Source organism: Maylandia zebra, linkage group LG3 (assembly GCF_041146795.1).
Source record: "Maylandia zebra isolate NMK-2024a linkage group LG3, Mzebra_GT3a, whole genome shotgun sequence".
In the NCBI taxonomy this organism is placed as follows: Eukaryota; Metazoa; Chordata; class Actinopteri; order Cichliformes; family Cichlidae; genus Maylandia; species Maylandia zebra.
This window is the reverse complement of record NC_135169.1, coordinates 61850914-61864733: the sequence shown is the minus strand read 5'-3', so window position 1 is coordinate 61864733 and position 13820 is coordinate 61850914. Positions and strand designations below refer to the sequence as shown.

Below are 13820 nucleotides of genomic sequence, written 5' to 3'. Positions count from 1 at the left end.
TCATTCATTTGGAAGTCCTGTAGCTGAGTTTGGGAGAGACTAACAGCCTCGGCAGCAGAGGGGAGAAAGGCTGTAACACCACCACTTTACTCTGTTCTACCTGTCACATCATTTTATCAGGAAACAAATGTGCTCATGTTTTTACTATGTTTGTCTTGAAGATGTAAGAAGATCACATGGTGCTTTTTATTATTGTGTTGGTTTGTTTCCTGTCTCTTGGATGGAGCCCAGCTGTGCGTGGCCCCTGGGCCTGTGGTCAGAGTGTGTGCTGGATAATCCGGCCCAGGATGAGGCCAAACTGACATGGGATGAAATGTCTGTCACATAATTGAGCTTAGTGTAGTTTCATTTCTGCACAATTTAAAAACAACCAAAACTTTGTTCTGTCTTTTCTATGTTATACTGTAGACTTTCTTTGATACTGTGTCCAAAAGGAGCAGCTTTTACTTTGAAGGGGAGGCGTCTCTGTTTCCTCTTCAGGTTGGATGATGGAAGCAAATTAGTGTGTGATGTTCTTTCAGTTTTGCACTTTGTAGACGCTCCCTGAGCACTGGTCTCACAGCCAGCTGCACATAGAGACCAGTGTTGTTAGTCCAGGTCAGAAGATGACTTGTTGGAATGAAAATGAGCTTGTAGTTTGTCTGCTTTAATAATGTGACTGGAAAAAGGTGTTGGACTTCAAATATGTCCATTTCTTTCACACTTCACCTTTAAAAGTGAAGCCTTGTGGTTCCTGGAAGGGAAAACACGACTTTTTCAAGTCTTTGTCCTGTTTTTATGATAAATGTACGACTTTAATGTGAAACATTCAGAGTTTTTTCTCTTGTTGTGTTTGTTTGAAGCTGCTTCCTGTTGGCTTCAGCTGTTTGGAGTTTCCATTTTCTAAACTTCTACATTCTGAACCTTCTTCAGCTCTGAACAGATGATGAAACACTGAATGATTTCAAGCTCACACTTTGTCTAATAAACTTACATCTTTCATTCATTATACAGATTGGTGAGCTGTGGTTTGTCAGAGATCAGCTGTGATTATCTGGCAGCAGCACTGAAGTCCAACCCCTCCCATCTGAGACAGCTGGACCTGAGCTTCAACAACAACCTGCAGGATTCAGGAGTGAAGCATCTGTGTGGTTTCCTGGAGAGTCCAGGATGTGGACTTGAAACTCTGGGGTCAGTCAGCATGTTTTAGTTGTGCTGAGATGAATATGATGTGAAAGTTGTGCTGACACTAAGCTGCAGACATCAGGCTGATATTATACTGATCCACACTGAGGATCTTCATGGTAAAGTCTGTTTTCTTCTTCTCTGGTTTAGTCCATTGACTGCAGCAGAACAATGTTCACATTTCAAACAGTGAGACTCAACGTATGGCCCGCGGCCCACACGCGGCCTGCCCACCTTTCCTGATTCAGAGAGAGGGGACCCTGATTAACTGTGTAGTGTTCTTCCTCACAGTTCTAAGTATCAGACACAACAATGAATAATCCACAGCTGACTGTCTTTAGCAGGTCAAAGGTCACGGCACACAGCAGACAGTGGGAAATATTATAATTCTGATCATTTATCAGCACATATCCATATGTATAAAAACAAAGCTGACACTGTGAGACTTGATCAGAGGTGTGATCATCACAGCAGAGGCCTTTGTGTCAAAGTCACTGAGGATCAAACAGAAACACATGAAGCAGATTTTCCTGTTCTGGCTTTTTATAGTAGATAACCTTCAAAATATTCTGCAGTCCATCAAAAACTGAAGCAAACCATGAATCAACATGTGAACATGAGCTGATGCTGCTGAAGTGAAGCAAAGTTACAGAGGTTTGATTACAGACACAGCTGAGAGTTTGTAATCTGTCATCATTTTAAAAGGTTTAAATTTCTTCAGTATTGAACAGCAGAAATGAGGCTTTGTTTTCGGAGGCCGACAGCAGTGAACACAACAGCAGACTGGTGCGTAATAAGCAGTGAATAATGCAGGAAACAGATTTTTGAAGGTAAACTGTTCTTGAAGTACACTGAGAGAGAGAGAGCTGTGCAGGAAGTAAACATCAAAGTCAGAGAGAATTCATGACGATGTTCATCAAACGTAAAGCGTAGTTTGGATCTTCTGTTGCACACTTGGACAAATGACACTTCCAGGCTTGCATGAGTTCAGAATCGTTCTCTTTACTTGCTCATTTGCAACTGCAAATACAAAACACAAGCACTTCAGTTCAGCGTAGCTGCGCTCTGCAGGCTATCTGTGCAGTAGAACACACAGGACCCCAAAGCTGCCTGATTCAGTGCCTGCTTGAGCACCACCCGTGGGAATCATCATTGATCAGAGTATCCTAGCTGTATTGCCAGTTATCACAATATGTCAGAAATAGTAATAAAGAACCGAACGCATAACATAACAATGATAAGAATGCATGAAATTATGGGGGGGGGGGGGGGGGGGGGGGGGCAGGCAATATCTATTACAATACTTCCATCTGTGCCCACCCATTACATGGGTCCCACACTTCTTCTGCTGCTGCTTCACTCAGTTTTGGTTGGAGACAGATGAAACCTGCAGCTTCAGGATCTGTGAGCTGTCCACTTTCAGCCCCGATGGCGTGTCCGTGTACGTGCCGTCGAGTGAACGATCCACGCTCTGTGTTTCCATCTTTGTGTGTTTAGCTGCTCTCATTCACTGTTTTATCTGTTTGCTTGTTGTTGAAATACTTTTGGGAGCTTTAACCTGAGATTCTGGCAAAATACATTTATATTAAAAATCGATTCAGGATTGAATGAATCAACATCGCTTTATTCAAATTAAAACCATTTAAATAGGAAAATCCATTTTTTTACACCCGCCTCTAATGCTGGGTAATGTCAGCTGGTCCATGTGCAGCTGGCTGTGAGGCTCAGGGAGCGTCTACAAAGTGCAACACTGAAAGAACATCATCCATAAATATTGAGTAATAACTGGACTCTCATACAGTGAGACTCAAATGCCTTTAAACATCAGCTTATCCTGCTGATCCAAGTCCAACACTGAGTTTGTAAAAACATGTTTGTCAATCATTTTGTTTGGTTTCTGAGGAAAATGATTCAATAACTTGCTGCTAATACACAACATTTCATCATATTTCCTCATAACCCTCTTTTGTCTGACCATTTGATCCCATTAGAATTTGCAATAAAGGATCCACAGAGTTTGGTGACAATAATGACAGTAGATGTTTGTGTGAAAGTGCTGGAAGCAAATGAGTGTGTGATGTTCTTTCAGTGTTGCACTTTGTAGACGCTCCCTGAGCACTGGTCTCACAGCCAGCTGCACATAGAGACCAGTGTTGTTAGTCCAGGTCAGAAGATGACTTGTTGGAATGAAAATGAGCTTGTAGTTTGTCTGCTTTAATAATGTGACTGGAAAAAGGTGTTGGACTTCAAATATGTCCATTTCTTTCACACTTCACCTTTAAAAGTGAAGCCTTGTGGTTCCTGGAAGGAAAAACACGACTTTTTCAAGTCTTTGTCCTGTTTTTATGAGAAATGTACGACTTTAATGTGAAACATTCAGAGTTTTTTCTCTTGTTGTGTTTGTTTGAAGCTGCTTCCTGTTGGCTTCAGCTGTTTGGAGTTTCCATTTTCTAAACTTCTACATTCTGAACCTTCTTCAGCTCTGAACAGATGATGAAACACTGAAATATTTCAAGCACTTTGTCTAATAAACTTACATCTTTCATTCTTTATACAGATTGAGGAGCTGTGGTTTGTCAGAGATCAGCTGTGATTATCTGGCAGCAGCACTGAAGTCCAACCCCTCCCATCTGAGACAGCTGGAGCTGAGCTGGAACAACAAGCTGCAGGATTCAGGAGTGAAGCATCTGTGTGGTTTCCTGGAGAGTCCAGGATGTGGACTTGAAACTCTGAGGTCAGTCAGCATGTTTTAGTTGTGCTGAGATGAATATGATGTGAAAGTTGTGCTGACACTAAACTGCAGACATCAGGCTGATATTATACTGATCCACACTGAGGATCTTCATGGTAAAGTCTGTTTTCTTCTTCTCTGGTTTAGTCCATTGACTGCAGCAGAACAATGTTCACATTTCAAACCTTCAAAGAAGAAGAAAAATCCTCCACTGGATAATTCACTGTGAAACTCTCAAACTTTTTATTCCACCTTAAAGTCTGTCTGACACTGAAATCCAAAGCAAAATGTGCGTTTGCTTTACAGACAGCAGTCCAACACAAACATACACACATCATCCAAAACACAGTCCAACATCCAAATCTCCTCCACTGCCAGCATGAATGATGGGAAAGAGAAGGAGGAACACTCTGACATTCAGGTTTAGAATGAGTTTCATGAAGCAGACTGTGAAGATCAAAGCTGCATTAGAAAGCTTACATGAATGAATGAGTGGACAGAAGTGGACAGAGATCATCTGAAGCACTTCAAAGGCTTTAAATCAGCACATTTCTCTTTATTCTTTATCAACTCTGTTAGTTTCTCTCAGTTTTCTGTGGAATGAAGCTAACAGCAGGCTAATAAGATGCTGACCAATAGGTTTCTATTAAAGGTTGTAATTTGTATATGAAAAAGTGCTTTGGCTCAGCAGGGATCAGTTTACAGGTAGAATACAGCTGCTGGATGGGATTAGCATGTCATAGCTATCTACCAAACTGCTAACTGGGGGATTTCAGGCCATCTATGGATCATTTTTGCTAACTGTTTATTCAGCTTAGGCTCACAGGGCTGCAGCCTGTGCCCTAGCTGTCATAGGGAAGAGGCGTGGTCCACCTGCACAGGTGAGCAGTCCATCACAGGGCCAACAGAGAGAGACAGAGAAGCACTCTCTCACATCCACACCTACAGCCAATTTAGAAGCACCAATGAACCTAAGCAGCATTTCATTGGACTGTGGGAGAACATCCAACCTCCACAGAAAGGCCAACAAGCTTCAACCTACAACCTTCTTGCTTTAAGGCACTAGTGCTAACCACTTTTCCCCATTTCAGCCCAAATCCTGCATCTTCCTGTTTCTGACTCCAGGCCAGCTCCACTAACACTTTCTCGTCAGACACTGCCACCTAGTGGAGGAAGTCTTAGTTCCATTTGAAGCTTCAGATTACAGTTAGTTCCTTTACAAAGAAGTGGAGGTGGTGGGGCCACAGCACCATCATCACTGAGTGCCATAGGACACTTAACCTTTGTTTCCATATGCTGGGAACTTCCTGTTGTTCCAAGGAGGACTGGAAAATGTGTGAAAATCTCCCAGTCAGTTCCTCACAGCACACTTCAATCATTTCCCTCCCACAGCATCAGGACCAGGGCTTTTTCTCTCTTTGGTCCCACTAAGAGATTTCCACACAAACACCTCATCAGTGGGACTCTCAGAGCTACCAGCCCTTTGCTACAATCACAAAGCTCTTCATTGAAATCAATGATATCAAAGCTGGAATCAAATGAGTCCAAGTCTTCTGCTGATTCAGCATCACATTCATCTTTGCTCCTTGTTCTGCATCCCCACCATGGACTTCATTCCTTTCCAAGCCAGCCTTGAGTGTCCTTTATTCAGCTCATCCTCTGCTTTACTTTTACACCTGATTTTAGCTGCTTTATCTCTCTTTCAACAAGTTTCTGTGCCTCAATCTTTTTCGTCTCTCCCTCATAACAAGACAGCTTCTTCTGCCTGAGAACATGTTGGAGTGATTTACTCATCCAGGGCTGCTTATTGGGGAAAATACTTCCTGTTTCCAAAGTAATCCCCATTTTTCCCAGAAAGAAATGTAAGTAGAAATCGATGATCTAAGTGAGAACATGAGCCTTTAAAAAGTCCCAGTGGGTGCAGTCAAAGCAGTCCCTCAGTCCCAGTATAGAGTCTTTGGTCCAGACTGGAACAACTGTGTGCCCAGTTTGAGCTCTCTTCAGTCCTGTGACCTGACAGACCCAGAGGGGCCATCACATCACATTTAGAAGCTCCCCTAATGGAGCCACAACACATGTCCAACACTTAGTCTGTCTTGTTGGACCAACTGGAAGAAATGATTCAAGGACTTAGTCACAGAGCAGAGATTCAAATCTCCAAAATCCAACTGGCTGCATCAGGACATATAGTCTGAAACTCTGCACAGTTTCCTGTTTGAAGCTGCTTCCTGTTGGCTTCAGCTGTTTGGAGTTTCCATTTTCTAAACTTCTACATTCTGAACCTTCTTCAGCTCTGAACAGATGATGAAACACTGAATGATTTCAAGCTCACACTTTGTCTAATAAACTTACATCTTTCATTCTTTATACAGATTGTGGGGCTGTGGTTTGTCAGAGATCAGCTGTGATTATCTGTCAGCAGCACTGAAGTCCAACCCCTCCCATCTGAGACAGCTGGACCTGAGCTCCAACAACAACCTGCAGGATTCAGGAGTGAAGCATCTGTGTGATTTCCTGGAGAGTCCAGGATGTGGACTTGAAACTCTGGGGTCAGTCAGCATGTTTTAGTTGTGCTGAGATGAATATGATGTGAAAGTTGTGCTGACACTAAACTGTAGACATCAGGCTGATATTATACTGATCCACACTGAGGATCTTCATGGTAAAGTCTGTTTTCTTCTTCTCTGGTTTAGTCCATTGACTGCAGCAGAACAATGTTCACATTTCAAACAGTGAGACTCAACGTATGGCCCGCGGCCCACACGCGGCCTGCCCACCTTTCCTGATTCAGAGAGAGGGGACCCTGATTAACTGTGTAGTGTTCTTCCTCACAGTTCTAAGTATCAGACACAACAATGAATAATCCACAGCTGACTGTCTTTAGCAGGTCAAAGGTCACGGCACACAGCAGACAGTGGGAAATATTATAATTCTGATCATTTATCAGCACATATCCATATGTATAAAAACAAAGCTGACACTGTGAGACTTGATCAGAGGTGTGATCATCACAGCAGAGGCCTTTGTGTCAAAGTCACTGAGGATCAAACAGAAACACATGAAGCAGATTTTCCTGTTCTGGGGTTCGTTCTTCGTACGTCGCTTACTACATCCAAGATCAAATGACACATCCAAGACCAAATCATCGCGCTAACCGTGAGCTCGCTATTCCGGTTCTCCGAACACACCTGTTGTTGACGATTAGTACAGCTGGATGAAGTAATGTGAGATCACTGGGTGGCTTAACAGGGGCTACGCATCGATAGTAGAAACACTGATCGGCAACCCTTTGATTGGTCGGTGAAAATGACGAAGGAGCGCGCTCAGTATTTTTCGGCAGCAGAGCAAGAACTCTTGATTGAGGGATTTCAGGAGTTTCAGAGTTTAATTAAAACGCAAGGGAACATTGCAAAGGCTGCATAAGCAAGGAGAGAGGGCTGGCAGAAAGTTGCTGACAAATTAAACTCGTAAGTAATTTAATAATAATAATAATAATAATAATAATATATATATATATATATATATATATATATATATATATATATATATATATATATATATATATCCGAACGACATTCCAATGCCAGGCTATACAGCAATGACATTGGAATGTCGTTCGGACTGGAGAAGTGTAGTCGGATGGTAACAAAGAGAGGGAAGGTAGTCAGAACTGAGGGGATTGAACTACCAGAAGGCAACATTGCAGACATAGAGGACAGTTACAAGTACTTGGGGATCCCACAGGCGAATGGGAACCATGAAGAGCCCGCTAGAAAAGCTGCAACCACCAAGTACCTGCAGAGGGTCAGGCAAGTCCTGAGGAGTCAGCTGAATGGTAAGAACAAGATCCGGGCCATCAACACGTACGCCCTGCCCGTGATCAGGTACCCTGCTGGGGTAATAGGCTGGCCAAAGGAGGAGATAGAAGCCACTGACATAAAGACAAGAAAGCTCCTTACCATGCATGGAGGGTTTCACCCCAAATCCAGCACCCTGAGGCTGTACGCTAAGCGGAAGGAAGGGGGCCGGGGACTGGTGAGTGTCAGCACCACAGTCCAGGATGAGACAAGGAACATCCAATAATACATTGGGAAGATGGCCCCAACTGACCGAGTGCTCAGTGAATACCTCAGGCAGCAGAAACCCAAGAAAGAGGAGGGAGACGAGGAACCATCATGGAAAGACAGGCCCCTGCACGGTATGTACCACCGGCAGATAGAGGAGGTGGCTGATATCCAGAAATCCTACCAGTGGCTGGACAAAGCTGGACTGAAAGACAGCACAGAAGCACTAATCATGGCAGCACAAGAACAAGCTCTGAGCACAAGATCCATAGAGGCTGGGGTCTATCACACCAGGCAAGACCCCAGGTGCAGGCTGTGTAAAGATGCCCCAGAGACAATCCAGCACATAACAGCAGGGTGCAAGATGCTAGCAGGCAAGGCATACATGGAACGCCATAACCAAGTGGCCGGCATAGTGTACAGGAACATCTGTGCCGAGTATAACCTGGAAGTCCCGAGGTCAAAATGGGAGATGCCCCCAAGGGTGGTGGAGAATGACCGAGCTAAGATCCTGTGGGACTTCCAGATACAGACGGACAAAATGGTGGTGGCTAACCAACCGGACATAGTGGTGGTAGACAAACAGAAGAAGACGGCCGTAGTGATCGATGTAGCGGTTCCGAATGACAGCAATATCAGGAAGAAGGAACACGAGAAGCTGGAGAAATACCAAGGGCTCAGAGAAGAGCTCGAGAGGATGTGGAGGGTGAAGGTAACGGTGGTCCCCGTGGTAATCGGAGCACTAGGTGCGGTGACTCCCAAGCTAGGCGAGTGGCTCCAGCAGATCCCGGGAACAACATCGGAGATCTCTGTCCAGAAGAGCGCAGTCCTGGGAACAGCTAAGATACTGCGCAGGACCCTCAAGCTCCCAGGCCTCTGGTAGAGGACCCGAGCTTGAAGGATAAACCGCCCGCAGGGGCGTGCTGGGTGTTTTTTTTTTATACATATGTGGAGGCAGCTACGGTTGTAGCCACAGCTGCCCTGGGGCAGACTGACAGAAGCCAGGCTGCCATATCGCGCCATCGGCCCCTCTGGCCAACACCAGTAGGCGGTAGGGTAAATTTATTATATTATATTATATTATATTATATTATATTATATTATATTATATTATATTATATTATATTATATTATATTATATTACATTATATCCCCTTTCACATTAGAGCCACGGCAGGACCCACTAGAACATGGGAACAAGTAAAAGTGGAATATAAGAATATTCTACAGAATGGTAATATTTATCTCTTATATTGCTTTTCGTCTCTTGAAAAGAGACCCTGAAATAATATGTTTGTTTGTTTGTTTATAACAGCAACCAAGAAAAGGGCAGAGCAAAAAAAAGACAGGTGGTGGTCCTGCACCCCCTCGTCAACAAGTTGTTTAAGTAAATAATACCCTCACGGGAAAATCGATATCTCTCTATGAGCACACTGTCGCGCTGAGCTAAAGGATCCTGTCTATCCCGCAATATACGCTGGATTCTGAAAACTCTCCTTATCAATCTTGCACCTTCCGCAATGGGCTGCTCGCGTAAACGGACAGGACATGGCTGCGACAGACTTCCCAAATCCACCTTCGCTTTTATGGCCGTGGTCTCTCATCTTGCTTACATGAAGTAATTTACTATTACTACTCTAAAATATGAATTACATCTGGAATAATCAAATACATGAAATAGAATGATTAATAGTACATTTCCCTTTTTTTAGGAAATGACCTGTATGTATCTGTATGGAATCAATAAATGGATCAGGTGCTGCATTATCTTTAGTTACATTGATGTTATTTATTTATGGTGAAACAGTGGTAAAATATCGCTGTTGCTTCTGTATAAATGAAGCGGACATACCTGAGTGGCCGCGATCTAATCCTGTTTACATAAAGTAAGCCTGCTCCCGAGCAGGTTTACGCTTACGGATCTGTTGCTATGACAGCAAGTCCCGGATGAGCTTCGGAGAACCGAACGATCCAAGATCACGCCAAATCGTCAACAATCAAATCCAGCTAACTTACTTAGCGAGGTACGAAGAACGGACCCCAGGCTTTTTATAGCAGATAACCTTCAAAATATTCTGCAGTCCATCAAAAACTGAAGCAAACCATGAATCAACATGTGAACATGAGCTGATGCTGCTGAAGTGAAGCAAAGTTACAGAGGTTTGATTACAGACACAGCTGAGAGTTTGCAATCTGTCATCATTTTAAAAGGTTTAAATTTCTTCAGTATTGAACAGCAGAAATGAGGCTTTGTTTTCGGAGGCCGACAGCAGTGAACACAACAGCAGACTGGTGCGTAATAAGCAGTGAATAATGCAGGAAACAGATTTTTGAAGGTAAACTGTTCTTGAAGTACACTGAGAGAGAGAGAGCTGTGCAGGAAGTAAAGGTCAAAGTCAGAGAGAATTCATGACGATGTTCATCAAACGTAAAGCGTAGTTTGGATCTTCTTCTGCTGCTGGTTCAGTCAGTTTTGGTTGGAGACAGATGAAACCTGCAGCTTCAGGATCTGTGAGCTGTCCACTTTCAGCCCCGACGGCGTGTCCGTGTACGTGCCGTCGAGTGAACGATCCACGCTCTGTGTTTCCATCTTTGTGTGTTTAGCTGCTCTCATTTACTGTTTTATCTGTTTGCTTGTTGTTGAAATACTTTTGGGAGCTTTAACCTGAGATTCTGGCAAAATACATTTATATTAAAAATCGATTCAGGATTGAATGAATCAACATCGCTTTATTCAAATTAAAACCATTTAAATAGGAAAATCCATTTTTTTACACCCGCCTCTAATGCTGGGTAATGTCAGCTGGTCCATGTGCAGCTGGCTGTGAGGCTCAGGGAGCGTCTACAAAGTGCAACACTGAAAGAACATCATCCATAAATATTGAGTAATAACTGGACTCTCATACAGCGAGACTCAAATGCCTTTAAACATCAGCTTATCCTGCTGATCCAAGTCCAACACTGAGTTTGTAAAAACATGTTTGTCAATCATTTTGTTTGGTTTCTGAGGAAAATGATTCAATAACTTGCTGCTAATACACAACATTTCATCATATTTCCTCATAACCCTCTTTTGTCTGACCATTTGATCCCATTTGAATTTGCAATAAAGGATCCACAGAGTTTGGTGACAATAATGACAGTAGATGTTTGTGTGAAAGTGCTGGAAGCAAATGAGTGTGTGATGTTCTTTCAGTGTTGCACTTTGTAGACGCTCCCTGAGCACTGGTCTCACAGCCAGCTGCACATAGAGACCAGTGTTGTTAGTCCAGGTCAGAAGATGACTTGTTGGAATGAAAATGAGCTTGTAGTTTGTCTGCTTTAATAATGTGACTGGAAAAAGGTGTTGGACTTCAAATATGTCCATTTCTTTCACACTTCACCTTTAAAAGTGAAGCCTTGTGGTTCCTGGAAGGAAAAACACGACTTTTTCAAGTGTTTGTACTGTTTTTATGAGAAATGTACGACTTTAATGTGAAACATTCAGAGTTTTTTCTCTTGTTGTGTTTGTTTGAAGCTGCTTCCTGTTGGCTTCAGCTGTTTGGAGTTTCCATTTTCTAAACTTCTACATTCTGAACCTTCTTCAGCTCTGAACAGATGATGAAACACTGAATGATTTCAAGCTCACACTTTGTCTAATAAACTTACATCTTTCATTCTTTATACAGATTGAGGCTCTGTGGTTTGTCAGAGATCAGCTGTGATTATCTGGCAGCAGCACTGAAGTCCAACCCCTCCCATCTGAGAGAGCTGGAGCTGAGAGGAAACAACCTGAAGGATCCAGATGTGAACCAGCTGTCTGATCTTCAGCAGAGTCCAGACTACAGACTGGAGACTCTGGTGTAAGTAGAGTGATGGAGTGAGTGGGTGGTGCTGTCAGCAGTATTGTACTAAACACAGTCAGTATGAAACAAAGATCCAGTGTTTCCTGTAAAGCTGCAGCTTCTCAGTGAAGCTGTGAGAGGAGAATGGTGACAGGCTTCAGGATCGGACACAAACACTTCCTGTTTCTGACCTTTATGGTCACCATAGTAAGGGCTGACACGCTCTGATAAAACACTGTCAACAGCCAATCAGCTCTCTGAACAAAGCAGCACGCAGACCAATGACTGCATTCATTTCCAAGTTTAAAGCAGTGAAGAACACAGTCTGTAGATGAGGAAGAATTTAGTGAGAGCAGATGTTTGGATGGAATTCCTCCAGTTAACAGCTGGAACCGTCCATCTGGATTGTTGGGCTTGTTGTTGGGGTTCCTACAGAGCTCAGAGTGGACACACCAAGGTTCTTCTAATGAATGAAAGTCCAAACTCAAACTAGGAGGGAAAAACATCGTCATCAACTTCAATAAAAATCCAAAGATTAGAAAAAGTGAAGCAACAATGAGTCCTAGTACAGTCCCAGCACTGAAGTCCCTGCTGCTCTTTATACTGGATGTGCTGCATCACTGACTGACAGCTGATGAAGAGTCTCTGGAAACACTCGTTTATCTCCTCTGCTCTTCCTTCTTCTCTCTGCAGGTGGAGGTGATGATGGTAAACAGGACGGTGTGTGTGCTGAGAGAGGAGGAGCTGTGTCCTGATGATCCAGAGAGGTTGAAGCAGCAGCAGCTTGTGTGTAGAGATGCTCTGACTGGGCCATGTTACTGGGAGGTGGAGAGGAGAGCTTCATCCAGCAGTGACTGACAGAGGAATGAGAAGAAGTGCAGATGACTGTCAGTGCTGCAGAGTGAACTGCTCTGAGAACAGCTCCACTGTCAGACACAATGTAGAGTCCAGCATCATCCCTGTGTGTCCCTCTGGATCTGACAGAGGATCATCAGTGTATCTGGACTGCTCTGCTGCTGCTCTGTCCTTCTACAGTCTCTGCACAGTCTCTGTCTGACTCTGGCTTCAGACCCTCCTGGATCAAACTCACCTGGAAAGACTTTCAAACATCACTCAATAGATTTGAATACAGAATATATTTGATATATACTGTAGATGTACTGTAGAGTTGCAGTTTGTCACTTGTAAATACAGTCTGTGAGCAGCTGTGAGCTGAAAGATCTTTCTAGAAACACGAAATGTTTTCACTCTTCTGTTGCTTTTTCATATATTTCCACAACATTAATATTGATCCCACCTGTCTCACCTGTTTCATGCTTTTATACATAATAACAGGACACGTGTGATCTGAGTGCTGCTGTGGTTGCTGTGCTGCACGTCTTCATTTAGATAACAGAGACATCTAGTGGTTCAGAGTGAGAACTGCAGGAGGTGGAGCTGTGTTTTAGCGTGGAAAACTTTTTATCTTTTAGGCGCAGATACAAATATGACAAGTATCAGTGTGAGATACAAAAGGTCACATTAGTCAGCAGAGGGAACAGTGATCTGGGAGAGCCAGAGATTTTCCATGTTTGAGGTGACCAAATACTTATTTTCCACCCTAATTTACGAATAAATTCTTTACAAATCCTACCATGTGAATTCATGGATTTTTTTTTTCACATTCTGTCTCTCACAGTTGAAGTGTACCTCTGGTGCAAATTACTGACCTCTGTCATCATTTTAGGTGGGGGAACTTGCACAATCGGTTGCTGACAATCGGTTTGAATTCAAGATGGCGCCGAGTATGGCAGCCTCGTCGCGAGCTCCCCCAAGCAACAGCTTTTTTCTGTGTTTAATTTTACTTTTCCTTTATTTTTTCACGAGCAGCACTTGTCTCCTTGTGTACGACCGACAAACCTTACTGGACATAAAAGACGGTCTTTCTTATAACTTTCCGGAGTTCACGTTTTGCAACACGGACGCTCCGTTTGCAGACCCCCCATTCATCTCACCTGAGACGCCTTTTTTCTCTGGCCCTGGAGGCCGCAAACGCCG

General features: G+C 43.4%; 1 protein-coding gene across 1 annotated transcript in view; it reads left to right on the top strand.

Moving 5' to 3' along the window:
• LOC112432493 (NACHT, LRR and PYD domains-containing protein 12-like) overlaps nt 1-13085 on the top strand; it is a 773783-nt gene extending 760698 nt beyond the window's left edge. Inside the window, exons 18-22 of the mRNA XM_076882532.1 lie at nt 994-1170; nt 3722-3898; nt 6268-6444; nt 11628-11801; nt 12477-13085. Coding sequence (XP_076738647.1) covers nt 994-1170; nt 3722-3898; nt 6268-6444; nt 11628-11801; nt 12477-12486 — 715 coding nt within the window. The 3' untranslated portion in view covers nt 12487-13085. The remainder of the gene's footprint in view (nt 1-993; nt 1171-3721; nt 3899-6267; nt 6445-11627; nt 11802-12476) is intronic.
• Nucleotides 13086-13820: the final 735 nt, after the last annotated feature.